Source organism: Muscardinus avellanarius (assembly GCF_963383645.1).
Source record: "Muscardinus avellanarius genome assembly, chromosome: 3".
Taxonomy (NCBI): domain Eukaryota; kingdom Metazoa; phylum Chordata; class Mammalia; order Rodentia; family Gliridae; genus Muscardinus; species Muscardinus avellanarius.
In genome coordinates, this window is record NC_137788.1 from 110,811,465 (window position 1) to 110,839,025 (window position 27,561).

Here is a 27,561-nt window from a genome sequence, read left to right on the forward strand (position 1 = left end):
TTGGGGAGGTTGGTCGTACATTGAAAATGTCTTCTCCCGTCTTTGTGTTTAATGTCTATCATAAAATCCTTCGGAGAAGGTTAGACTTAAAATCGCTGAGTTCATCTGGACGTCGTCTCTGTGGCATATTCCCTGGTGTGGTCCCAGAAGCAGCTTGATGGAGATCGAATCAATTGGAAGTATTTTTGGAAACCCCATTCTGATCCATAGCCCTTGGGTCGCGTTTGGAGAGACCTTCTCCGATGGCCAAGTCCAGAGCAGCCTGTCTGGCTCGGCCTCCCTCTGGAATCACCCGCTCATCTGAGGACTGCAAATGTCTCCATCCCCATGACCTCTCCAGGCAAATTCGTGGCCATAAATGCCCGGGAAGATTGCCGACACAGAGAAGCTGACCCACAGATAGTTCCCGATCGATGTGGAATGAACGGGGAGCCTTCAGATCTCATCTTAAATGTCACGAGATTTTGATAACGAAGTCACTTTGATCCCAAGTATTTTACAATCTTGGGGTAAATATGCTGTGACCTATTAATTAATTTCCTTTGTAATTACTTATGAAACCCTCAGATGCAGCCAACATGTTGTTTTATAAACATACAAGGAAGATTTTGATATTGGATTGCTTCTTTTACAGTAACAACATTGTTATTATTATTTTATTTTTACTTTTTTCTGGTACTGGGGATGGAACCCAGGGGCATTCTACCTCTGAGCTACATCCCCAGACGTATTATTTTATTCTTTATTTTGAAACAGGGTCTCACTGAGTTGCAGAGGGCCTCACTAAGTAGCCGAAGCTGGCCTTGAACTGCGATCCTCCTGTCTCAGCCTCCCAAATGCTGGGGTTACAAGTGTGCCCACCACGCCCGATGTAAAAACTTACTTTTATCTTTTTCAGATTCTGTCTTCCCAGATAGCAGGCCAGTTCACATCTCCATGGACTCGGTTTTATTGATCTCATCCTGCTTTTCAGTTTTAATAAACACTGTATGCTGTGCACGTTAAGCCTGATTCGTTTGGGTTCTGTTGTAAATAAGAACGTTTCTCTCTCTAATATTTAGGGATGCACTAAGTTACTTAAAAACTGTATGTTTAAGCCGGGCATGGTGGCGCACGGTTGTAATCACCGCGCTTGGGAGGCTGAGACAGGAGGATCGCAAAGGTTTGAAGCCAGCCTCAGCTACTTAGTGAGGCTCTCAGCAACTTATTGAGACCCTGTTTCCAAATAAAATATAGAATAGGGCTGGGAGTACAGCCTGGAGGTAGAAAAGCCCCTGGGTTCCACCCCCAGAAGCACACATACACACACACACACACACACACACACACACACACACCCCTATATGTTTAACAAGTCAGGTGTGATGGCACACACTTGTAATCCCAGTACTTGGGAGGCTGAGAAAGGAGGCCCTTTGCAACTCAGTGAGACCCTGTTTCAAAAGAAAGAATAAAAAAAAAATACGGGTGGGGGTTTCGCTCAAAGGTAGAATGCCCCTGGGTTCCATCCGTGGTACCACAAAAAATAAAAATAAATAAATAATAAAAATTAAAAATGTGAATTGTCTCATAAAGTAGGCTGGGCAACATAATTTTTTTTTCTATATTCTAATACAGTTTAAATAATGCGTGTTTTATTTTTTAAGGATTTTTTTCGGGGAAAACCTCCCTTGGGTTCCCTGGAGCCCAGGATGTTTTTGAAAGACTGGTTTTGTGTTAAACGTCTTCCGTTGATACTGATCTAATCACTGCCTTCCTGGGTCTTTGCTGCGTTCCTAGCATTTCGGATGCCGAGCTTGTCATCTGTGATGAATGATCGATCCATGTTGGATTGTGCAGATAAAGGAGTCACGCCAGGGAACGCATTTCTTCCAGGGTGAGGTGGCCTCACCTCCAAGCTCCTAACCAGCCCTGTGAGGCTCTCTTCTCCTTGGGAGGGTCCTCGGCACATCATCCAGTGTCCGCATCTCTTTTCTAACCCCTAGTGCATCTTCCATTCCGGGGTTGCTTCCTTGCTCTGGTTTGGATCACGTGGGTCTGCCGGGCTTGCTTCTCACGTGGGCCTGTCCACACCTCCGTCTTCACAGTTCCAAATCTCCCTCAGGCACTGGACTGACTGAGACCCAGGGGCGTTCAACCTCCGAGCTACGCCCCCTGCCCTAATTTTTATTCTCTATTTTGAAACAGGGTCTCACTAAGTTGCAGAGGGCCTCACTAAGGAGCTGAGGTTGTCTGCAAACCATGATCCTCTGGCCTCGGCCTCCAGAATGCTGAGATTACAAGCGTGCGCCGCCACACCTAGCTCATACCCTCAAATTTTAAATTTTGAAACAGGGTCTCACTAAGTTGCTGAGTTTGGCCTTGAGCTTTCAGTCCTCCAGTCTCAGCCTCCCCAGCACCGGGATTACAGGAATGCCGCACCACACCCGGCCCAACCTAACTTCCTCCTCTCTAGCTTTGGCCACGGCGGCACGTCACTCCCTGGTCATTTTCCCCGTGGCCTGGATGCCTGTGCTTTTTTTTTTTTTTTTTTTTTTGATTCTTATACAAGCCAAGCCTTGCCACAGCGCACATTTCCACACATAATCTGGGAGGGAGGCTGGTATGCAATAGAGAAATCGGTCACAGAAGACTTCTTTTTCATAAAGAAACGCAACTTTATTATTTTCCAGTACATACATAGTGCCTCAAACTAACATCTTACAAAGGGTCACCGGTAAAGACCCTTCAGATGTTTCGTTAACAAATGCGTCAGGATCGACGGTAGAATTAGCCCATGCGTTCGCTACATCTAAATGGCTATTTCTCAAAGTGCCCGAAAAGTATTATTTTAGGTGGACTAAATACGCCACCCCTAGCGATATTATTTATGCTCTTAGTTTACTAACCAAATGCTTTTCTCATTGATTGTACAGAGATAAACTTTTGTCCACAGTCAATAATCTTGAGTGCATCATCAGCCCAAATAAATATGGTTTCTCATTTCAATTTCCAAGCCCAAGGCCAAGATTTACTGATTTCAAGGGTCTTGTGATAAAGTGACATTCCTGTGCAGTAGGACCGTGGCCACTGGGGAGGCTGTTTGGGGCCTGGTCTGATATTCATCTTCTGGGACTCCTTCCTGTTTTCCTTGGGTCTCTCTCTCTCTCTCTCTCTCTCTCTCTCTCTCTCTCTCTCTCTCTCTCTCTCTCTCTGCTTGGCTCATCTAAGTGTCTCTATGAAGGCCATTTCAATGCCTTCAAAGCTGGACAGAAGGGGCAGAACTACTCGCAAAGCAGAAATAGTAGATGTGAAGGAACACAGGAAGGGGAAGTACTCCTCAGGAACCTGAAGCCAGCTCCCTGCCTCAGAGGAAGCGGGTACCGTGTGTCAACATGGGGGCACCTGCCTGGGAGCACTGGCTCTGCCCACCAAGAGGTCAAGAGCAGATTTTCTCTCCGGTTGTCCAAAGGTCCTGACCATGTCATGACCAGGGCTGGCTCTGTGAGTCTCTCTGGAAGACAGGAATGTTCTGGGAACCTCCCCTCGGTCCCAGCCAAAGGCCTGGGAACGTCTTTTCCAGGCTGGGCAGTGTGGGGAATGATGCAGGGTCTTCAGGGCACAGAGTGGAAGAGAATGAACGAAGCAGCCGGGAGAGGACCGGCAGCTCTCTGTGGACCAGAACAGCAGGTGCCATGGAGATCTTGGTGCTCTAAATGGTTGGGTGTTGCCACGTGTTGAGATGGCTGGAGCTTCCGCGCCACCTGGACCTTGTGGGCCCCAGGGATCTCTAAGAGTCCTAGGGCTGCCTGCCTCCTGGGCCTGGCCCTGCTGACGCTTTGATGGGCTGGGAATCTGCTGCTGGGGCTGTTCTAAGAGGGCAGGACTCAGACTGGAGACCCACCAAGGACCAGCTGCGGGCACCGAAACCCTCCTACGGGGTGCCTCTTCCTTTCTGACTCCCTTCTCCAGCCAGCGCCCAACCTCCCCGGCCTGTCCAGCTCTCTGGCCAGGCCTGGAACTGGCCTTGACTCCGGGACAGGCCCAGCCTCTCCAACCAGCCTCCCTGGCCTCGGGCTCTGGCATTCACAGGAGGAGACTTTAGTGATTCCCAGGGCTGAGCTGAAGCAGGGCGGAGAGAGTTGGGAAGAAGCCACATGGCTTGGAGCCACGTGGGGACGCTGGGTGATCTGAGAGGGTTGCCTTCCCTGGGTTAGACAGGTCCCTGCCCTTGGACGTTAATCTCAGCAGAAATGGAGTGAAGGAAGGGCTGGGGCATCGGGAGGGCGGGGGCAACCCCGATTCCGTGAAAAGCCTAGACAGCATGGTGGGGTGGGTGGGCAGGACCTGGCGGGCACCCTCAAGTAGCATCTGAGTGTGCAGAGAAGCTCTATACCGCGGTCCCGGGGGCTTAGGCACCTGCTGAATCGCCTCATTCTCTCCCCTAGGATTGTACCCCCAAACACCACCCCAACGTTTCCCATCCCTCCCCAACACCGTCCCCGCAACACCTGCGGAGCACCCCATCTCTCGGGCGCTTGCTTCTTCTCCCGGGGCTCAGTAGTACGTCTCCTTCTCCACCCAGCCTGTTGGAGACAGGGGGAAGGTAGCACAGGGTGAGCCCCTCAGGAGGCGAGAGGTCAGCCTCCCGGGCTCGAGAGATAAGGCCAGGTAGGCAGAAGGGCTGAGGACCTGCTGGTCCCCGTGAGAGGAAAGGGAGGGTAGGCCTGCCCCAGGAGGCCTGTACCTGGCAGAGAGGAGGGTAAAGAGCCTGCAGGCTCTGCAGGGAAGGGAGAGTGTTTAGAGGGACAGCCGTCCCTGGTTCTGTGGAGCGACACTGCCTGGGATGGACGGCACTTCCGGTTTTTTCAAAAGTCAGAAATTCAGATTGTATGTGATAGCCCTAAGTTCGTTCTTCCTTCCTTCCTTCCTTTCCTTCTCTCCTTCCTTCCTTCCTTCCTTCTTTCTTTCTTTCTTTGCCAGGTGTGGTGGCACACGCTTGTAATCCCCGCACTTGGGAGGCGGAGAAAGGAGGATCGCGCAGGTTTGAAGCCAGCTTTGCTGGCTTAAGAGACCCTGTTTCGCCGGCCGTGGTGGCGCACGCTTGTAATCCCCGCGCTTGGGAGGCGGAGACAGGAGGATCGCGCAGGTTCGAAGCCAGCCGCGCTGGCGTAAGAGACCCTGTTTCAAAAATATAAAATAGGTCTGGGAGTGTAGCCCGGAGGTAGAAGGGCTTCCAGGAACCCCAGTACCACCAAAAAAAAAAAAAAAAAAAAAGAGAGACCCTGTTTCCAAAATACAAATACAAAATAGGTCTAGCCTGGAGAAGGGTTTCCAGGAACCCAAGTACCCCCCCCAAAAAAAAGAGACCCTGTTTCCAAATAAAATATAAAATAGGTCTTAGATAGCCCGGAGGTAGAAGGGTTCCATCCCCAGTACCACCAAAAAAAAAAAAAAACAAACAAAAAACAAAAAACAAAAACAAAAACAAACCCATACACACAGTACTGAGTATGTCAAAGCAAACACTTTGTGAACTGCTTTTGGTTAGTGGGTCATCCATCCCCAGCCCTATTTTTTATTCTTTATCTTGAAACAGGGTCTCACTGAGTTGCAAAGAACCTCACTAAGTAGCTGGGGCTGGCCGCGAACCTCGATCCTCCTTTCTCCGAAGTACTGGGATTACAAGCGTGCGCCACCATGCCCAGCAAGGGTCATCCATTTTAACCGAGAAAGGAATAAAAATGCTGGTTGGAAAAAATAACCTAGCGTTTGGTGTCTAGGAACCAGGAGGCCTGGATTCTGGTGTGTGTGTGTGTGTGTGTGTGTGTGTGTGTGTGTGTTAGGCCACACACAGGATTGAACTCAGGGGCATTCTACCTCCAAACTACACACCCAGCCCTATTTTTTATTTATTTTGAAACAGAGTCTCACTAAGTTGTGGAGGTCTCACTAAGTAACTGAGGCTGGCCGTGAACTCGGATCCTCCTGTCTCAGCCTCCTAAGTACTGGGATTAGAAGAGTGCGCCACCATGCCCAGCTTCCCATTCTATTTTGAAGCAGTGTCTCACTAAATTGCTGAGGTTGGCCTTGAACCTGCAATCCTCCTGTCTCAGCCTCCCAAGTATTGGGATTACAGGTGTTTGCCGCCGCGCCCAGTTTACTCCTTGCACCTCTTTCTGTATGTGGACTATGGAGGTGACTGGGCGAACTTGCAGGGTCCTCTAATTTCGGGGTGCTTGTTACTGCAGGCAGAGGATGTTGGGTGTAGCATTCGAGAGGGAGAGATGGGGTATAGCACCCCAGAGGGTTGGCTCCATGGGCCGGGGTTCCTGGGAGCTGGGGAAATGCACAGAGGGCGGAGTGGAGGGTTGTGTGAAGCCCTGGAGAGGGACCTGGTGGGCGCTGGCCTTGGCAGGGGCTGGCAGGGTGCCGAGGACTCACCGCCCGGATATCGCCGCAGGATGAGCTTCCGCACCTCGTCGTAGATGAAGATGAGGAGGCTGTAGGGGAAGGCACAGAACCACCACGTGACCCTGGAAGGAAAGGGGCCGTGTCAGGGGCGCCAGGGGCCTGGCTCCGAGAGGAGAGCCGCAGCCTCGGGCCCCAGACACTCACTTGAGTGGGTACATGCGGAGGGCCACCCCCATGCCCGGGCAGTAGGACAGGAAGGCAGCCAGCGCTGTCTCCTCCAGGAGCCCGAAAATCAGGATCTTGTTCCTGCAAAGGCCAAGAGAGGAAGGTAGATAGCATTTGAAGGGAGTCAGAAGCGGGCGCGGTGGCGCACGCTTGTCATCCCAGCATTTGAGAGGCTGAGACAGGAAGATCGTGGTTTGCAGACAGCCTCAGCTACTTAGGCCCTTTGCAACTCAGTGAGACCCTGTTTCCAAATAAAGAATAAAAAATAGGGCTGGGGGTGTAGCTTGGGTTCAAATGCCCCTGGGTTCCATCCCCAGACCTGCAAAAAGAAAAAAAATAAGAAAGGGAGTCAGAAGGGGAGATCAAAGAACACCTCCCGGGGTAGGGAAAGAGGAGAGAAAAAACAGGAAGGAAAGGTTACAGTCATTTTTGTTTTTTTGGTGCTGGGGATTGAACCCAGGGGCATTTTACCTCTGAGATGCACCCCTCCCCCCAGCCTTATTTATTTTTAATTTTTTTTGCGGTACTGGGGATGGAACCCAGGGGCATTCTACTTCCAAGCTACACCCCCAGCCCTAGTTTTTAATCTTTATTTTAATTTTTATTTACTTATTATTTTTGCAGTGCTAGGGGTGGAACCCAGGAGCATTCTATCTCCGAGCTCCACCCCCAGCCCTATTTTTTTTCTTCTTTATTTTGAAACAGGGTCTCACTGAGCTGCAGAGGGCCTCACTAAGTAACTGAGGCTGTCCTGGAACCGTGATCCTCTCTCTCAGCCTCCCGGATGCTGGGATCACAAGCGTGCGCCACCACGCCCGGCTCCCCCATATATTTCACACAAAGTCCCAGGTCCCAAGACCGTACCTAATTTCTTAGCCTCTCTAGGATAAAACTCATTTGGTCACAGTAGGAGACACCCTCCACACTCGACCCCCAACCCACTGGGATCACGAATGACTGAGCTCCTAATGCTGCCAAGTGACCAGCAGAGTGGGCTGGTGGCCAGAGCTGGGGTGGGGGCCCTGCAGGTTGGTGGCCACAGGCTTCCATTTAAGCCTTGTGTAGAGGGCGCTCTTAGCCACTCAGGGTAAGGATAATATACCTCAGCACTGTGGTGGAGCTAACGCGTCTACAGGACATTGGGAGACATGGGGGAGGCTGGAAGCTGCTCCTAGGTGGACACCACGGGGCAGGGCGGCACTAGGACCTGCCACGTGGAGTCAGGAGTGCAGGAGACCCCGGATGTAGGGCAGAGTACAGGATGGGGGCGGGTTGGGGGTGCTTGAGTAGGAGACAGGAAGAAGAAAGATGGAGGATGGGAGGAAGGAAGGAAGGAAGGAAGGAAGGAGGTGTGCAGGAGAGATGAGAAGGAGGCGATTGTAACAAAGTCTGTTTTAGGAGCAAAATTAGAACTCCTAGCTGGGAGTAGTGGTACATGCGTGTACCTCCCAGTGCCTGGGAGGCTAGACAGGAGGATCACAGGTTCAAGGCCAGCCTCTGCCATTTAGCAAAATCATCAGCGACTTAGTGAGGCCCCGTTTCTAAGTAAAAAATAAGAGCCCTAGCCGGGCGTGGTGGTTTGTAATCCCAGCATTCGGGAGGCTGAGACCTGGAGGATCGCAGTTCGTGGACAGCCTCAGCTACTTAGTGAGGCCCTCTGCAACTCAGTGAGACCTGGTTTCAAAATAAAGAATAAAATATAGGGCAGGGGCTGTAGCTCGGAGGTCAAATGCCCCTGGGTTCCATCCCCAGACCCACAAAAAAAAAAAAAAAAGAGCTGGGCGTGGTGGTGCATGCTTGTAATCTCAGTACTCGGGAGGCTGAGACAGGGATCCGAGGCTCGAGGCCAGCCTCAGCTACTTAACGAGGCCCTCCCTAACTCAGTGAGACCCCGTTTCAAAATAAAGAATAAAAACATTGGGCTGGAGTTGTAGCTCGGAAGTAGAATGCCCCTGGGTTCTATGCCCAGTGCTGCAAATAAATAAATAAATAAATAAATAAATAAATAAATAAATAAATAGAAGCCGGGCGTCGTGGTATACGCTTGTAATCCCAGCATTTGGGAGGCTGAGACAGGAGGATCTGAGTTCGTGGACAGCCTCAGCTACTACTTGGGCCCTTTGCAACTCAGTGAAACCCTATTTCAAAATAAAGAATAAATAAATAGGGCTGGGGGTGTTGCTTGGAGGTAGAATGCCCCTGGGTTCCATCCCCAGTACTGCAAAACAAACAAACAAACAAACAAACAAACAAACAAATAAAATAGGACTGGAGGGGGTTAGGAAGGAAGGAAGGAAGGGAAGGAGGGAGGGAGGAGAAAGCTAAATTTCTATCATTTCTTCCCTGTCTTCACCTATTTTGAGCCTGGCTATGGCTAAACAGCTGGGTATTAAAAGCAGCTGTCCCTTGCAGATCTGGGTCCAGCACAGCAGGGCGACCTGGCACTGGAGGCCTGTGCTGGCCTGGGTGGGCTGGTCACTGTGCCCAGAGCACCGTGTCTGGGTGGGTGCCTGGGCTGGAGGCTGGCGCTCACTTCATGCCCTGCTGGAACACCGAGTTGCGGCGGGTCTTGCAGATGATGAGGTCGGCCCACTGGACCACCACAATGCTGGCGAAGAAGGCCGTGTGGCAGGTGAACTCCACCACTTTCCGCTGCTCGTAGGTCTGCGGGGCATCAGGGGAAGGGGCAGCTGTTAAACCCAGGACCTGACCTGCCGTAGCCCCTGGCCACCCCCGCCGGGCGTCCGGCTCCACTCACCCACTCCTGCCCATAGCTGTCCTCCAGGTCATTGGTGGTCCGGTCATCCCAGTCCAGGCGGATTCCCAGCAGCCGTGATGGCAGGAACCCGTTCTCTGCCAGGATCACAAAGTAGGTGAAGAAGCCGCCCAGGGCCTGGATCATGCCTGCAGGAGGCGGGAGGAGGATAGGGCCTGGTCAGGGGAGGAGGCGGAACAGGCAGCCCCTCGGGGCACAGACCCAAGTCCTGCATCTGGGAAGTTCTGCCTGGGGCCCAGCACTCCCAAACACTGGAGGTAGAAGCCTCGGGCTCTCCCCTGTCGCACCAATCTGCCCATAGGCCATGCTGATCAGCCGTTCGTTCACCAGCTTGTCAGTCTGCGGGTTCCGTGGCTGCCGCTTCATGATGTCGCTCTCAGCCGCCTCATAGGCCAGCGAGATGGCGGGCACCTGTGCAGGCAGGAGAGCACAGTTTTTTGTTTTTTTGTTTTTTTTTTTTCCGGCTTTGGGGATGGAACCCAGGGGCATTCAATCTCCAAGCTACACCCCCTGCACTATTTGTGTGTGTGTGCGTGTGTGTGTGTGTGCGTGTGTGTGTGTGTTTGAGGATAAAACTCATTAGTATTCAACCTCAGAGCTACACTCCCTGCCCAATTTTTTATTCTTTATTTTGAAACATGGTCTCACTGAGTTGCAAAGGGCCTCACTAAGTAGCTGAGGCTGTTCACGAACAGTGATCCTCCAGTCTCAGCCTCCCGAATGCTGGGATTACAAGTGTGTGCCGCCATGCCTAGCTCACAGTTTTTTTTTTTTTTTGGTGCTACTGGGGATGGAACCCAGGGGCATTCTACCTCTGAGTTATACCCCCAGTCTGTTTTTTTATTCTTTATTTTGAAATAGGGTCTCACGGAGTTGCAAAGGGCCTCACTAAATAGCTGAGGCTGTCTGTGAACCGTGATCCTCCGGTCTCAGCCTCCCGAACGCTGGGATGACAAGTGTGCGCCCCCAGGATTGTAATCTCCGGTCAGGAGAGCACATTTGAAAGCATGTGTGAACAGCAGGATCCTATGACCCTCCGAGCCTGTGCTTGCTTAATCACGCAGGCCCGGCCAGCTGCCCCGGGGCACCTCCCAGCGCCCATCCCTACTCCGTCCACCCTCTGGCCTCACCATGTCTGTTCCCAGGTCGATGCAGAGGATGGTCACGGTGCCCAGAGGCAGGGGGATGTTGGCGATGATGAACAGCAGAAAGGGGGTGATCTCCGGGATGTTACTGGTCAGGGTGTATGCGATGGATTTCTTGAGGTTGTCAAAGATCAGGCGGCCTGTGGGGATGGAGGGGGGCGTTAGAGGGACCCTCCCACCGCACCCCAGAGACAGCGAGGTTTTCTGTCGGGGGAAAGCTGCAGCAGCCCTGCTGGAATCCTGGGCCAGGGCGTCCATTGGGGTCAAAGGCAGCTAAGGTGCAGGTTGCCCTCCCAGCCCACGTGACCACCTCACCCTCCTCCACTCCGGTGACGATGGAGGCAAAGTTGTCATCCAGCAGAATCATGTCAGCCGCCTGCTTGGAGACGTCGGAGCCAGAGATGCCCATGGCGATGCCAATGTCCGCCTTCTTCAGCGCCGGGGAGTCGTTCACCCCGTCGCCCGTCACCGCCACGATGGCGCCCTGGAGAGAAACGCTGCTAGGGCTGGAAGACCAGCCCCACCCATACCCCCCGCATGGCCCCAAGACCAGCCCCTGCCCGTGCCCCCGCATGGCCCTGCAGCCGCTGCGTCCTGGCTCACCTGCCTCTGACAGCCCTCCACGATGATGAGCTTCTGCTGAGGGGAGGTCCGGGCGAACACGATCTCCGTGTGGTCCCGGAGGATCTCGTCCAGCTGCTCCGAGGTCATGTCCTTCAGGTCTGAGCCGTGTATTACGCACGCCTTGGCTTCTCTGGTGGGGGGTACATCTGCAGTCAGACTCCTGCCTCTCTAGCCACCTTGGGGGCCTCAGTCCCTGGACAGTGAGCTCCCCATTACCCCATGCCCCTATCTTTATACGTAGTCCTCCATCTCTCTCTGAGGAGGTGACTCTACATCTCCTCGTACAAGGTCATCACAGACCTAGGTACAGCTAGAGAGGTCCTTTTTGGGAGAGGGGGCGGATACTGCATCTTTCTTATCCCCCTCCAGACCCCTGCAAATGCTAGACAAGTGCTCCACCACCGAGCCGCACCCCCTAGCGCTTTTTATTTATGGGAGATAGGTCTCGCTAAGTCACCCAGGCTGGCTTCAAACTTTTGATCCTCCTGCCTCGGCTTCCCAAATAGCTGGGATTACAGGCTTGAGCCCCAATGCTTAGCTGGCATGCTAATTTTATAGTTAAAAAGATAGAAGGGAGCCGAGCCGGGAGTGGTGGTGCATGCTTGTAATCCCAGCATTCGGGAGGCTGAGACCAGAGGATCGCGGTTCGTGGACAGCCTCAGCTACTTAGTGGGGCCCTCTGTAACTCAGTGAGAACCTGTTTCAAAATAAAGAATAAAAAATAGGGCAGGGGGTGCAGCTCAGAGGTAGAATGCCCCTGGGTTCCATCCTCAGACCCACAAAGAAAGAAAGAAAAGAGGTTTTTTGGGGGGTAAACCACACCTCTGAGGTTTCGCGGCTCATTAGTGGCTGATTGTGTGCATATAGAATGTCTTCTGAAGAGCCCCTGTACTGAAGTTCAGGGGTGGTATATAATGGAACCATCAGGGTTCTGATCTCGTCAGTAGATAAGTCTATTGTAATGGATTTATTGGATGGTAACCTAGACAGGTGGGTGTAACCGGACGAGATGGGTCACTGGGAGTGTGGCTATATACATGTCCATGGAGCCCCTTCTCTAGCCCCCTCTGCCCAGGCCTCTGTGATGTGAAAGCAGAGCCCCTGAGTTCTTCTCTCTGTGCTTCCTGTTGCCATGCTCTGAGTTCTGCAGACTGCATCCAGCCTAACGTGGACTGCAACCCCTGAAATCTCCCGTACTGTGAGCACACACATCCTCCTTTGTCTAAGTTGTGGTCATTAGGTATTTTGAGTCACAGTGGTGCAATGCTGACGGAGACAGTGGCACAGCCCGGATGCAAACTCAGGTCTGAGGAGCCAGGCACACAGGTGTCCAAGGGAAGGCTTTAGAGACGCCCTCTACGTCACCCCAGGGTGGGAGAGGAGCGGCTGATCAGCAGGAGGGGTCCTGCGAAGGCCTCACCTGGGGTTGACTTGACTCACGGGGATGTTGAGCCGGGCCGCAATGTCCTCCACGGTCTCATTCCCCTCGGAGATGATGCCCACACCTTTAGCGATGGCCTTGGCTGTGATGGGGTGGTCCCCAGTCACCATGATCACCTGGTGGGAAAAAGAAGAGGGAATGGAGGGGCAGTCTTCAGAATTTGTCATCTCCTGCTCCTTTCCCCGGACTGCTAGATAGCTTGAGGCTGGTAGATCCCAGCCCCCAGAATGGGAGATATAGATAGATAGATAGATGATAGATAGATAGATAGATAGATAGATGATAGATAGATAGATAGATAGATAGATAGATAGATGATAGATAGATGATAGATAGATAGATAGATAGATGATAGACAGGTAGATAGATAGATAGATAGGTAGGTAGATAGATGATAGATAGATGATAGATGATAGATAGATAGATAGATGATAGACAGGTAGATAGATAGATGATAGACAGGTAGATAGATAGATAGATGATAGATAGATGATAGACAAGTAGATAGATAAATAGATGATAGATAGATGATAGGTAGATAGATAGATGATAGATAGATATATAGATAGACAGGTAGATAGATAGATAGATGATAGATGATAGACATATAGATAGATGATAGACAGGTAGATAGATAGATAGATGATAGATAGATGATAGATGATAGATGATTGATAGATAGATAGATAGATGATAGATAGATGATAGATAGACAGATAGATAGATGATAGATAGATAGATGATAGACAGGTAGATAGATAGAGATATTTAGTTAGTTCAGGGATCTGAGATAGTTTTCGTAAATGTAGTATCCAAAACAGAATACAAGTGGAGGAAGGTCCCTTGGAAGGGAAACCTTGATTCTTTAGAATCATTTAGAAAAATCTCTTTTTGGTACTGGGGATTAGTGCCAGGGGCATTCTACCCCTGAGCTACACCACCAGCCTTATTTTATTTTATTTTTATTATTTTTTATTTTTTTATTTTTTTGGTGGTACCGGGGTTCCTGGAAGCCCTTCTGCCTCTGGGCTACACTCCCAGACTTATTTTATATTTTAATTTGGAAACAGGGTCTCTTCAGCCAGCGCGGCTGGCTTCGAACCTGCGTGATCCTCCTGTCTCCACCTCCCAAGCGCGGGGATGACAAGCGTGCGCCACCACGCCCGGCTTATTATTATTATTATTATTTTTTAAACAGGGTCTCACAAGTAAATTGCTGAGGAACTCACTAAATTCCCGAGGCTGCCCTTGACCCTGTGATTCTCCTGTCTCAGCCTCCCAAGTACTGGGATACAGGCATGCACCACTGTGTCCGGCTCGTATAGCTTCTTAACCTGTGTGCTCGACTTCAGCTCTTCCCCAATCCAGTCCCACCCGCGTCCAGCTCACCTTAAAGTTAGACCTGTGCTGCAGAATGAAGTCCAGATGTGGCGTTTAGGTAAAGTTCTTGTAACTGGCCCTGACCTAGCCGTCCGGTCTCCGTCTCCAACACCCCTTGGCCGTCTCTCCCCCACCCACTGAACCCTCCTGGTCTGTGCAGGGGACACAGTTCCCCGGTTTTGACACATCTTTACCTCCGTGACTGACTCACAGAATACTCTTCGGCACTCAAGGCTCAGATCAAATTTGGCCCCTCTGTCAAACATTGTCCAGTTCCCGGAGGCAGAATTAACTGCTCCTTGACGGGTGAGTCTTGGCTGGACCTCCGTGATAGTTGATCCTGGGGGAGGCACCTGACCCAGCAGGAGTCCAGGCTCCAGACAAGCCCTGGCTTCCTAGGTCCCCTCCCCCTTTCTACAGCAGTTCTGGGGGCAGCTACTTACCAACTAAGTTTTCATTTGTCTTGATTTAATTTATTTTGTGGTACTGGGGATGGAACCCAGAGGTCATCCTACTTCTGAGCTATACCCCCAGCTCTATTTCTCCTCCTTCTCCTTCTCCTCCTCTTCTTCTCCTTCTCCTCCTCCTCCTCCTCCTCCTCCTCCTCCTCCTCCTCCTCCTCCTCCTCCTCCTCCTCCTTCTTTTTTGGTGGTACTGGGGATGGAACCCTTCTACCTCTGGGCTATACTCCCAGACCTATTTTATATTTTGTTTGGAAACAGGGTCTCTTAAGCCAGCTGAGGCTAGTGATCCTCCTGTCTCAGCCTCCCAAGTGTGGGGATTACAAGCGTGCACCACCACGCCCAGCCTATTTCTTATTTTGAAACAGGGTCTCGCTAGGTTGATGAGAGTCTCGTCAACTTACTGAGGCCGTTCTTGAACCTGTGATCCCCCTGTCTCAGTGTCCCAAGTACTGAATGTCTTGATTTGAAATGGGGGTGGTGGTGCCTTCTTTAGAGGTTGAGTGGTTATGGGGTTCAGAACTCAGGAGTATACACAGCACCAAGTGCCCTGGTTCAGAAGCAGCAGGATCTGCCTGCCAGGATTCACGGGCTATATGGCCTTGGGCATAATGGCTACCTCTTACCTCAGTTTTCCTATCTGTAAAAAAAAAAAAAAAAAAAAAAGAAAGAAAAAGAAAAGGAGCCGGGCGTGGTGACGCACACTTGCAACCCCAGCATTCGGGAGGCTGACAAAAGAGGATCGTGGTTCGCAGCCAGCCTCAGCTACTCAGTGAGGCCCTTTGCAACTCAGTGAGACCCTGTTTCAAAATAAAGAATAAAGAATAGGGCTGGGGGTGTAGCTTGGAGGTAGAATGCCCCTGGGTTCTATCCCCAGACCCGCAAAATAAAAAGGGGGGGGATACTAGTATTTACTCAGCAGACTATTTCGAACACTAAATGAGATCATACAGGCTCAGTGTTTAGCACAGTGCCGACATCATGTAAAAGTTCAAAAATAATACTAAGTTGCCAGCCATGGTGGGTTCACTCCTGCAATCCCAGTACTGTGAAGGCTGAGACAGGAGGATTGCAGGTTTGAGGCCAGCCTTGGCAATTTTAAGAAAATATGTCCAGCTGTGAGTATAGCTCAGAGGTAGAACCCCCCTGAGTTCCATCACCAGTACCACCAAATGCCACCACTACTACTGCTGCTACTCAACAGTTACTAGAGAGTATGACCCACAGTAGACACAGCGGCGCCTCTGCTATGACTGCCCATGATGGCTGTACAGGCATCTGTGCCCCTGAGAGACCGTGAGACACGGAGACCAGGCCCTTGTCGCAGTCCTCTTTGTATCGCGGTGCCTAGCCCAGGACCTGCCCTCAGCGCGTGTGTGTGTGTGTGTGTGTGTGTGTGTGCGCGTGCGCACACTGAGGATGGAACCCAGGGCCTCATGCATGCTGGGCAAGTGCTCCGTGACTGAGCCACATCCCCGGTCCAGCTGCATTGATTTGAGAAAAGATGAGATATTAAAAAAAGAAGAGCGAGTAGCGTGTGATGGCGCGTGCCTGCGTGATCCCAGTGCTTGGGAGGCTGAGGCAGGAGGATGGCAGGTTTGAAGTGGGCGTGGTGGCGCACACGTCATCCCAGCATCGGGGAGGCTGAGGCAGGAGGATCATGGTTCACGGACAGCCTCGGCTACTTAGTGAGGCCTCTGCAACTCAGTGAGACCCGGTTTCAAAATAAAGAATAAAAATAGGGCTGGGGATGTGGCTCAGAGGTAGAATGCCCCTGGGTTCCATCCCCGGTACTGAAAAAAAAATCTATCTATCTATCTATCTATCTATCCATCCATCCATCCATGGGTGGCACATTTGAGGCAAACTTCAGCAACTTAATGAGGTCCCCAGCAACTGACCCTGTCTCAAAATAAAAAGATTGGGGATGTAGCTCAGATGTTCTCTCTCTCTCTCTCTCTCTCTCTCTCTCTCTCTCTCTCTCTCTCATACTCCACATAGAATAAGAATAAGAAGAGAAAAAGGAGGAGGAGAAAAAAAGAAGAGGAGAAGGAAGAGAGGAAGGATAAGGAGGAGAAAGAGAAGGAGGAAGAGGAGGAGGAGGACAAGAAGGAGGAAGAGGAGGAGGAGGAAGAGGAGGAGGAGGAGGAGACATTAATGGCCGCCGGCAGTCCATCCTTCCTTACAGGTGGACAGCTTCTGCGAGTCAGCAGGACAGAGGCGTGGAGCCTGTCCCCGGCCGGCAGCTGCAGCCCCCTGGCCTCAGCACACAGGAGGGCGGGGAGGGAGGGCGGGGAGGGGCCAGTACCTTGATGCCTGCGCTTCGACACTTGCCCACGGCGTCTGGCACAGCCGCGCGGGGCGGGTCAATCATGGACATGAGCCCTACAAAGCAGAGCTTCTCCGTGGGGAAATTCAGCTCGTCTGTGTCGAACTTAAAGCCACGAGGGAACTTCCCGGAAGGCAGGTTCAGCTGGCAGAACCCTGGTGGGTGTGGTGGACAGAGGGGAGGAGTCAGAATCTCAGATGGCAGCGGGATACCCCAGACCTCTGCCGTTCCCCGTTTCTGGCTCCTCACCCAGCACTCGCTCCCCCAGTCCTCCCAGCTCCATGTAGGCATTTTGGAAGGCATCTTGCATCTCTTTATCGAGAGGGATCTCCTTGCCCTGCACCAGGATGCTGGAGCAGCGGTCCAGGATGCGCTCTGGGGCCCCCTTCATCACCAGCACGTGGCTCTGCGGGTTGTCTTCTCGCTCATGGATAGACAGCTGAAGGAGAAGGCTGATTATTATTATTACTTTTTATTTTTTGGCGGTACTGGGGATGGAACCCAGGGGCATTCTACCTCTGAGCTATACCCCCAGCCCTATTTTTTATTCTTTATTTTGAAACAGGGTCTCACTGAGTTGCAAAGGGCCTCACTAAGTAGCTGAGGCTGGCCACGAACCACGATCCTCCTGTCTCAGCCTCCCAAAGGCTGGGGTGACAAGCGTGCGCCACCACAGCCCAGTGAGAAGGGTAATTATAAAAGGGGCTGCATTTGTCTTGGAGATCAGTGACCAGAACAACAGGGCTTGATGTAGAACAGCAGTTGATGAGGAAATATTCCCTAACATAACCCCAATTCATTAAAGAGAGTCAACAAAGGGAGAATCTTAGCCAGGCATGATGACCCATGCCTGTAATCCCAGTTTTTGGGAGGCTGAGATAGGAGGGTCAGGTTCAAGGCCAGCCTCAGAAGTTTAGTGAGAGTCACAGCAACTTAGTAAGGCCCTGTTTCAAAAAGGGCAAGCAGGAGCAGGACATGGTGGCGCCCGCTTCTAATCCCAGTAATGGGGAGGCATAGACAGAAGGATCACAGGTTCTCAGCTAGCCTCAGTTACTTAGTGAGGCCCTCCGCAACTTAGTGAGACCCTGTTTCAAATTAAAGAATAAAAAACAGGGCTGCTGGGCATGGTGGCGCATGCTTGTAATCCCCGCACTTGGGAGGAGGAGACAGGAGGATCGCACAGGTTCGAAGCCAGCCGCGCTGGCTTAAGAGACCCTGTTTCCAAATAAAAAAGTATAAAAAATAGGTCTGGGAGTGTAGCCTGGAGGTAGAAGGGTTTCCAGGAACCCCAGTATCACACACACACACACACACACACACACACACACAAAAAAAAAAAAAAAAAAACAGGGCTGGGGGTGTGGCTCGAAGGTTGAATGCCCCTGGATTCCATCCCCAGTACTGCAAAATAAAATAAAATAAAATAAAATAAAATAAAATAAAATAAAATATAAAGGGCAGCCAGGCATGGTGGCACATGCTTGTAACTCCAAGACACAAGAGACTGAAACAGGAGGATCACAGATTTGAGGCCAGCCTCAGCTACTTAGTGGGGCTCTCCACAACTTTATGAGACCCTATTTCAAAATAAAAAATAAAATAGGGCTGGAGGTGTAACTAGGAGGTAGAATGCCTTTGGATTCCATTTCCAGTACCAAAGAAGAAGGAGAGGAAGAAGAAGAAGAAGGAGGAGAGAAGAAGAAAAGAAGAAGAGGGAGAAGGAGGAGGAGGAAGAGGAGGAGAAGAAAGAGAAGGAGGAGGAGGAGGAGGAATGGGAGGAGGAGGAAGAGGAGGAGGAGGAGGAGGAATGGGAGGAGGAGGAGAAGAGGAGGAGGAGGAGGAGGAGGAGGAGGAGGAGGAATGGGAGAAGGAGGAGGAGGAGGAGGAGGAGGAGGAGGAGGAGGAGGAGTGGCTAGTGAGTTAAACAGGGAGCCTGAGACTCAGGGTGAGTGACCAGATGCACTGCCAGCCTGGGCATGAGGCAGGACGAGGGCGAGGTCCCAGGAAGCCCCGTTCCTGCCGTCTGTGGCAACCCGGGCCTCACCACAGCAGCCCCACCTGACCTGGTACTTGTTGGTGGAGTTGAAGGGGATCTCTGCCACCTTGGGGTTCCTGTCCCTCATCTTCCTCACGGAGCCACAGGACAGCTCGATGCACTTGAGCAGGGCCGACTCAGAGGCGTCCCCGGCGGTGTCTCGCTGCAGGCAGAGAGAGCTCGCTGCCACCCGGGGTAGGGAGCTAGGGCCGGACGAGGAGGGCCCGCAGGGTGAGGAGCGACCCCAACACTGTGTGCACCGTGCCGGGGACTTTACCTTGGAGACGGGGATGTTCTCCTGCCCTGCCTTGAACACAGCGCGGTTACAGAGGCCCGCGATCCGAGACAGGGCCGTCCATGTTGGAGATCGCTTGTCGAAAGTGGCTCCTGGGAGGACAAAAGAAGCAACCAATGGCTTGGTTTTCTGGAGCCCCAAATCGTACCCCCAGAGGCCCTGCCTGCTACACCGTACCCCGGGCCCTTTTCCCCTTCACACCCTCCAGAGCCCCAATCACCAGACTGATCCTCAGTGGTGTCAGCCTCATGGATCTGGTTGTCGAACCACATGTGGGCGACGGTCATGCGGTTCTGGGTGAGGGTGCCCGTCTTGTCGGAGCAGATGGTGGACGTGGAGCCCAGCGTCTCCACCGCCTCCAGGTTCTTCACCAGGCAGTTCTTGCGCGCCATGCGCTTGGCGGTCAGGGTCAGGCACACCTGAGAGAAAGAGAAGAGAATACAGAATAAAAAATAGGGCTGGGGGTGTAGCTCAGAGGTAGAATGTCCCTGGGTTCCATCCCCAGTACTGCAACAAACAAACAAACAAACAAAAAGGGTGAAGTCTGGAGCTGTGGACATCCATGACAAAGCCCTGTTCCTCCTCCCTTGATCCTACTCCATAAACACAAATGGCTAGGAATTGAGATCGTGGGTGCGCTTTAAGGATCGATGCTGAGAAGGATGTTGAAGATATTTGACTAGCCAGTACTTGGGAGGCTGAGGCAGGAGGGTTGTAGGTTTGAGACCAGACTCAGCAACTTAGGGAGAGCCTCAGGGACTTAGGGAGACCCCGTTCCAAAATTAATAATAAAAAGGGCTAGGGGTGTAGCTTGGAGGTAGAATGCCCCTGGATTTAATTTCCACTGAGAGAGAGAGAGAGAGAGAGAGAGAGAGATCTGATTAAAACTCAGAGAGGGCATAGAAATATAAGAACTGTCCACAAAGAAGGGCCGACAGAAACCCCGGGAGGAGGCTGGCTTATTCTAGGGGTACAGAGAGAAGAGCATAGAGCTGAGCCTGAGGAGGAGCTGCTATGGAGGACAGAAGAGAGAACCAGGGCAGCGGCATGCCATGGTAGTTGGCAAAGGGCAGGGTTCTGCAAGGGTGGCTTAGCAATATCTATTTCAGCAGCAGAGTTAAGGATGAGGGCTGAGAAAAGGTCACTGGATTTGCTAGTTAATCACCGGTGACCTTTAAAAGAATCTTTACAGGCGAGGTGGCCAGGAAGAACCCCAGACTTCAGGGAAAGGTGAACACATGCGTAGTGAGACCAGAACAAACTCCAGCAGTGAGATGGAGCACCCAGAGCCAGGCCAACCCGAGACCTTTCAGATGCAAAGCTCTGAGTCATGTCTTAAAGGTTCTCCCAGTGCGGCACCCGATGCGGGGCTCTAGGTGTCAGAGGAAAAGCACTGCAGAGAGGGAATAAGCATCTGAGACTATCCCCTTCTGACGAAGGTCCACTCACGGTGACTGTGGCCAGAAGCCCCTCGGGCACGTTCGCCACGATGATGCCGATGAGGAAGATGACGGCCTCCAGCCAGCTGTAGCCCAGGATGAGGGACAGCACGAAGAAGGAGACACCCAGAAAGACAGCCACACCCGTGATCAGCTGGATGAAGTGTTCGATTTCCATGGCTATGGGTGTCCGCCCGACCTCAAGGCCTGAGGCCAAAGTGGCTATCCGGCCCATCACTGTACGGTCACCTGTGGCAATCACGACACCCCTGGCTGTGCCTGCGAGAGTAGAGATGCCAGGATGGATGCCTTGGGGCTTCCAGATACGAAGTCTCATCCTACTTTCCTGGCAAAGTAGAGAAAATGAGCCAGGGACTCAGATCCTGGAACCCACTTTCAGCACACTGCGTCTTGCAAAGGCTTGTCTTCCTCACAAAGCACCAACCCCAGACTTTATACAATAGCAAATTATTTCCTCCCTCCCTCCCTCCCTTCCTCCCTCCCTCCCTCTTTCTTTCTTTCTTCCTTTCTTTCTTTCTTTCTTTCTTTCTTTCTTTCTTTCTTTCTTTCTTTCTTTCTTTCTTTCTTTCTTTCTTTCTTTGTGGTACTGGGGATAGAAACCAGGGACATCCTACCTCTGAGCCCTATTTTTTACTCTTTATTTTGAAACAGGTTCTAACTGAGTTGCAAAGGGCCTCATTAAGAAGCTGAGGCCAGCCGGGCATGGTGGTGCACGCTTGAAATCCCTGCGCTTAGGAGGTGGAGACAGGAGGATTGCACAGGTTCGAAGCCAGCAGTGCTGGTTTAAGAGACCCTGTTTCCAAGTAAAAAAGTATACAAATAGATCTGGGAGTGTATCTAGGAAGTAGAAGGGGTTTCAGGAACCACAGTACCACAAACAAAACAAAACAAAACAAAACAAAAGCTGAGGCTGTCACGAACTGCGATCCTTCTGTCCCAGCCTCCCAAATGCTGGGATTACAAGTGTGCACCACCACACCTGGCAGCAAATTATTTTCTATGTGTGAAATAAATAAGTCCCTATAATCCTAGGGACTTAAGAGGCCGGCAGGTTCAAGGTCAGCCTGGGAAACTAGCAAGATCCTCTCTCAAGATAAAAAACTAAACTGGGTGTGATGGTGCCATGCTTGGAAGTCTGAGAAGGGAAGATCACAGGTTCAAGGCCAGCCTCGACAACTTGATAAGGCCCTCAGTAACTTAGAGAGATCCTATTTCAAAAAAGTAAAAGAAGCTGGCGTGGTGGCACACACTTATATTCCCAGCATTCAGGAGGCTGAGACAGGAGGATCACAGTTCACGGACAGCCTCAGCTACTTAGTGAGGCCCGTTGCAACTCAGTGTGATCCTGTTTCAAAATAAAGAATAAGAGCTGGGCGTGGTGGTGCATGGTTGTAATCCCTGTGCTTGGGGGGGCTGAGACAGGAGGATCGCACAGGTTCAAGGCCAGCCTCAGCTACTTAGTGAGGCTCTCAGCAACTTAGTGAGACCCTGTTTCCAAATAAAGTATAAAATAGGTCTGGGAGTATAGCCCGGAGGTAAAAAAAATTCCCCTGGGTTCCACCCCCAGTAACACACACACACACACACACAAACACACACATACACAAACACACACATACACAAACACACACACACACACACACACACACACACACACACACACAGAATAAGAAATTGGCTGGGGGTGTAGCTCAGAGGTAGACTGCCCCTGGGTTCCATCCCCAGTACTACTACTACTACTACTACTACTACTACTACTACTACTACTATTACTAATAATGTGCTGGGGATGTGGCTTGGAGGTAGAACACCCCTAAGTTCAAAATCTACTACCAAGTAAATAAAAAATAAATAAGTAAATAGGGTTGGGCATGTAGCTCAGTGGTACCAGGGCATCTGTACATGTGTGTACACACAGTGGGGGCTCGGACCCAGTATCTGAAGGCTTTGGAATCCACTCTGCTGGGTGTAGGCAGGACAGAGGTTCTCCTGTGGGGTGGGGTGTTAAGTTTCCCATGGAACCATTCTGCCCTAGCCAATGTCCTGCTCTCCTGAGGAAACTATGTCTGTGATGTCCAGGGCCCCAAACCCTCAATGCCATTTTCTATAGCAGAGCTTTTTCCAAGTACGCACCATGGCAGACACCTGTCCTGACCTGGATTCAGGATCCAGGTGCTTGCCTTTGAGAGCCAGGTGAAGGGCTCCGCGGCGAGCAGGCCTCCTCACCTTCTACGCAGTTGGTAGAAAAGAAGCAGATGTTGCGGGTCTCCAGGGGGTTCTCGTGGGTGAACTCGGGGGAACGGGTCTGGGGTTCTGACTCGCCAGTCAGGGACGAGTTATCCACCTGGAGAAGAAGGCGGGCGCAGCGGTCAGGCGGTGCCTGGGCATGCTGCTGTCTCCTGGCCGGCTCCAGCCACCTCCATCTTCATGACACAAACTTACTCCTGTTCTCATTACATGTTTATGTGCTTGCTCAGCTTTGCCCTGTTCTGCTCTGGAATCCTGGCTCCTACAGCCTTTTTTTTTTAGTACTGGAGACTGAACCCAGAGGAATTCTACCTCCGAGCTACACTCCCAGCCACTTATTTATTTATTTAATTAACTAATTTATATGAGTTTATATGTATTTATTTAATTAATTATTTATTTGTTTATTTATTTGTTTTGTAGTACTAGGGATGGAACCCAGGGGCATTCTACCTCCAAGCTACACCCCCAGCCCTATTTTTTTTTTTTTTGGGTCTGGGGATGAAACCCAGGGGCATTTGACCTCCAAGCTACACCCCCAGCCCTATTTTTTATTCTTTTTCTTGAAACAGGGTCTCACTTAAGTTGCAGAGAGGCTCACTAGGTAGCTGAGGTTGTCTGCGAACTGCGATCCTCCAGTCTCAGCTTCCTGAATGCTGGGATTACAAGCATGTGCCACCACGCCCGGCTCCTATTTTTTTATTCTTTATTTTGAAACAGGGTCTCGCTGAGTTGCAAAGGGCCTCACTAAGTAGCCAAGGCCGTCCACGACCTGCGATCCTTCTGTCTCAGCCTCCCAAATGCTGGGATTACAAGCCTGTGTCACCATGCCCAGCTTATTTACTTAGTTACTTAGTTTTCATTTTGAAACAGGGTCTTGCTAGGTTGTTGAGAGTCTTGCTAAGTTGGTGAGGCGGATCTTATGCCTGTGATCCTCCTGTCTCGGCCTCCCGAGTACTGGGATCACAGGTGTGTGTGTCACATCTGCTCTCCACTGACTTCGTATGTGACTTTGGGTTGTTTATTAACCAACAGAGCCTGCCTTCACTCATCTATAAAATCAGGAGTGTAAACAGAACCTGTGTGTTATAGAAGGCCGAGGGCACTGCCAACAGTGTAATCTCTGGGAACAGTCCTTGTGGGCTGCTCAGGACTTAGCTCTGTGCCCACACACAGGGACCCTGCATGATTACACTGCTCTTTCAGAGTGAAATTATACAGCATGTGAGACCCTGGTAAGCATCTGACACTCTGGTACTCAATACATGGCCACTGTGAGGTGGTAATGAGGGAGATACCCTGGGTAGTGAGCCTTCGTAATGCACAGCTCCAAGGAAACTGTGCTGAGGGCCTGTTCAGCTAGGGCCTGGGGGACGAACTGACATGGAATGGGGTCTCTTAACTTTGTGTGTGTGTGTGTGTGTGTGTGTGTGTGTGTGTGTGTGTGTGTGTGTATACCTCTGAGTTACACCCCCAACTCTATTTCACTATTTATTTATTTATTTAGCGGTACTGGGATGAAACCCAGGGGCATTCTACCTCCGAGCTACACCCCCAGCCCTATTTTTAACTCTTTATTTTGAAACAGGGTCTTCCTGAGTTGCAGAAGTCCTCACTAAGTAACTGAGGCTGGCCGCAAACCTGCGATCCTCCTGTCTCGGCCTCCCAAGTACTGGGATTACAAGTGTGTGCCACCACATCCGGCTGTCTCCTTACTTTTAAACCTCTAAGTAGGGGTCTCAGGTTTGAGGATAACCTCAGCAACATAAGAACCTCTGTGATTTAGTGAGACTCTGTTTCAAAATAAACAATAAAATAGGACTGGGGGTGTAGCTCAGAGTAGAACACCCTTGGTTCAATTCCCAGTACTACAAATAAGTAAGTAAATAAATAAATAAATAAGTAAATAAACTGGACGTGGTGGCACATGCTTGTAATCCCAGTACTTGGGAGGCCAAGGCAGGAAGATCACAGGTTCAAGGCCAGCCTTGGCTACTTAGTGAGACCCTGCTTCAAAAAATAAAAAATAGCCAGGTGCGGTGGTACATTCTTGTAATCTCAGGACTTGGTAGGCTGAGACAGGCGGATCGCAGGTTTGAGGACAGTCTCAGTAAAGTAGTGAGACTTTCATCAACCTAGTGAGACCCTGTTTCCAAATAAGATATAAAATTGGGCTGGAAGTATAGCTCAAAGGTAGAATGCTTCTGGGTTCAATCCCCAGAACCACAGAAAAAAGGAAGAGAGAGAGAGAGAGAGAGAGAGAGAGAGAGAGAGAGAGAGAGAGAGAGAATATTAAAATAGGGTGGGTTGTAGCTCAGAGGTAGAATGTCCCTGGGTTCCATCCCCAGTACCGCAAAAATTAATTAATTAAGAAGTTAATTAATAACAAAATTAAAGATAAATAAATGAGCCGGCCTCCAGGTGGGCTCCCCTGTCTCAGACCCGAGCACTTGCCCTGGTGTGGCCTCACCTTGCAGCCGTGGGAGGAGATGATCCGGAGGTCGGCGGGGACGCGGTCTCCGCCCTTCACCTCCACCAGGTCGCCCACCACCACCTCCTCCGCGTTGATCTGCATCTTCTCTCCCTCTCGGATGACGAGGGCTTGCTGTGGGGAGGGAGGCCGGGGCGTCTCAGCCCTCTCTTACCGATGGCCCACCTCTCCTCCAACCCATACCCAGTCCTGGCGTGGGGAGCCAGAGGGTCATTTTTACCCTCCTCTGTTTCTGAGCACCAGGAGCAGAGAGGTGATCAGCCGGGCCATCCCAGAACCCTCGTGCCCCCACCCAAGCAGAGCCCTTCCTGTCATGCACCTGGGGCACCATGTTCTTGAAGGAATCCATGATCTTGGAGCTCTTGGCTTCCTGATAGTAGGAAAAGCAGCCGGTGACAATGACCACGGCTGCCAGCACCACGCCCAGATACAGCTGGCCAGGAGAGAGAGAGAGAGAGAGAGAGAGATTGAGGCCACTCAGTGTGACCACCCAAGGCCCAGACCTTTGCTGGAGCCTGGGAGACAAAATACTAGCCCTTCAGTCTAGCCTCCTGTGTCCCAGGACAGAAGGGGTAGAGAACATCTCCGGGCATTCCCAGGCCTAGGATTTCTCCAGGTTGAAGACCCAGGGATGTGCCAGCCCACTTTACGGGAAGGGATGGGTGCCTGCACACTGGGTGTGTGTGGGCTGAGCTACGGGGGCAGCGGGGCAGTGTTGGGGCTGGGGCATGAGGATCTTCGCTCCCTGAACCCTCCCGCCATTGTATGGGGCTCGGAGGCTGGAGGAGCCGGGAGCATCTCACGTTGTCGTTGGATGGCTCGTCCTCCATGGCAGCCTGGATGCCATAGGCCAGGAAGCAGAGGATGGCCCCAATCCACAGCAGGATGGAGAAGCCCCCGAACAGCTGGCGGCAGAACTTGACCCACTCGGGGGTCGTGGGCGGTGGAGTCAGGGCATTGGGCCCGTCCCGAGCCAGGATGTCCTGAGCCCGCTGGTTGGTGAGGCCCTAGGGAGCAAGGAAGGAGTGGGGTGTGCATCCGGGGCCAGCGGGACGCTCTCAACACCAGCAAAAATCGTCACTGAGCCGGGCGTAGTGGCACACGCTTGTAATCCCCGCGCTTGGGAGGCTGAGACAGGAGGATCGCACAGGTTCGAAGCCAGCCTCAGCTAGTTAGTGAGGCTCTCAGCAACTAGTGAGACCTTGTTTCCAAATAAAATATAAAATAGGTCAGGGAGTATAGCCTGGAGGTAGAAAGCCTCTGGGTTCCACCCCCAGTACCACCAAAAAAAAAAAAAAAAAAAAAAAAAAAAAAATCAAGACTGAGCTGGGCATGGTGGTACACGCTTGTAATCCCAGCATTCTGGAGGCTGAGGCAGGAGGATCGTGGTTCTTGGATAGCCTCAGCTACTTAGTGAGGCCCTCTGCAACCTAGAGAGACCCTGTTTCAAAATAGAGACTAAGCCGGGCCTGGTGGAACATGCTTGTAATCTCAGCACTTGGGAGGCTGAGACCGGAGAATCGTGGTTTTTGGACAGCCTCAGATGCTTAGTGAGGCCCTCCGCAACATAGTGAGACCCTGTTTAAAAAATAAGGAATAAAAATTAGGGCAGGGGTGTAGCTCTGAGGTAGAATGCCTCTGGGTTCCATCCCCAGACCAAGAAAGAAAGAAAGAAAGAAAGAAAGAAAGAAAGAAAGAAAGAAAGAAAGAAAGAAAGGAAGGAAGAGAGGGAGGGAGGGGCTGGGGGTGTAGCTTGGAGGTAGAATGTCCTCCATCCCCAGTACTGCAAAAATAAATAAGTAAATAGATAAATAAATAAATAAATAAATAAAATTAGTACTGGGAATTCTACCTCTGAGCTATACTCTCAGCCCATATTTATTTATTTTTTATTCTGAAACAGGGTCTTGCTAGGATTCTTAAAGTCTTGCTAAGTTGCCAAGGCTGTCCTCAAACCTGAGATCCTCCTGTCTCAGCCTCCCGGGTGCTGGAATTATAGGCATGTGCCTCAACGCCCCACTCTGATAGCGATTTTGACGGTTCTACTTCTGATGTTATTGGATTGAGACACATTTTGGTGAAGGCCAAGAGGCACCTGGATGAGTTTGGGAGATGCCTCATCTGGTTCTTTCCTGATTTTGCTTCCTTCAGGGTCCCTCCCCCCAGGCTTCAAGGAGAGCCCACCTCAGTGACCCCTACTGTCACTGACTGTGACTGTCCCCGTCTCCTGCCCAGGCCCCGTTTCCCTGGTCTAGGCCA

The 27,561-nt window shown here is 51.3% G+C and overlaps 1 protein-coding gene across 1 annotated transcript in view; it reads right to left on the reverse strand.

Moving 5' to 3' along the window:
* Nucleotides 1-4,536: 4,536 nt before the first annotated feature.
* Nucleotides 4,537-27,561, reverse strand: part of LOC308261337 (sodium/potassium-transporting ATPase subunit alpha-2) — a gene marked incomplete at both ends in the record, with an annotated part of 29,172 nt that continues 6,147 nt past the window's right edge. The window contains 20 exons of the mRNA XM_080693168.1: nt 4,537-4,565; nt 6,424-6,515; nt 6,598-6,699; nt 9,152-9,282; nt 9,377-9,522; nt 9,682-9,805; nt 10,525-10,679; nt 10,855-11,023; nt 11,143-11,293; nt 12,584-12,720; nt 16,754-16,929; nt 17,024-17,213; nt 18,838-18,972; nt 19,087-19,196; nt 19,325-19,523; nt 20,554-20,822; nt 22,791-22,908; nt 25,282-25,416; nt 25,622-25,735; nt 26,106-26,309. Coding sequence (XP_080549294.1) covers nt 4,537-4,565; nt 6,424-6,515; nt 6,598-6,699; nt 9,152-9,282; nt 9,377-9,522; nt 9,682-9,805; nt 10,525-10,679; nt 10,855-11,023; nt 11,143-11,293; nt 12,584-12,720; nt 16,754-16,929; nt 17,024-17,213; nt 18,838-18,972; nt 19,087-19,196; nt 19,325-19,523; nt 20,554-20,822; nt 22,791-22,908; nt 25,282-25,416; nt 25,622-25,735; nt 26,106-26,309 — 2,886 coding nt within the window. The remainder of the gene's footprint in view (nt 4,566-6,423; nt 6,516-6,597; nt 6,700-9,151; nt 9,283-9,376; nt 9,523-9,681; nt 9,806-10,524; nt 10,680-10,854; nt 11,024-11,142; nt 11,294-12,583; nt 12,721-16,753; nt 16,930-17,023; nt 17,214-18,837; nt 18,973-19,086; nt 19,197-19,324; nt 19,524-20,553; nt 20,823-22,790; nt 22,909-25,281; nt 25,417-25,621; nt 25,736-26,105; nt 26,310-27,561) is intronic.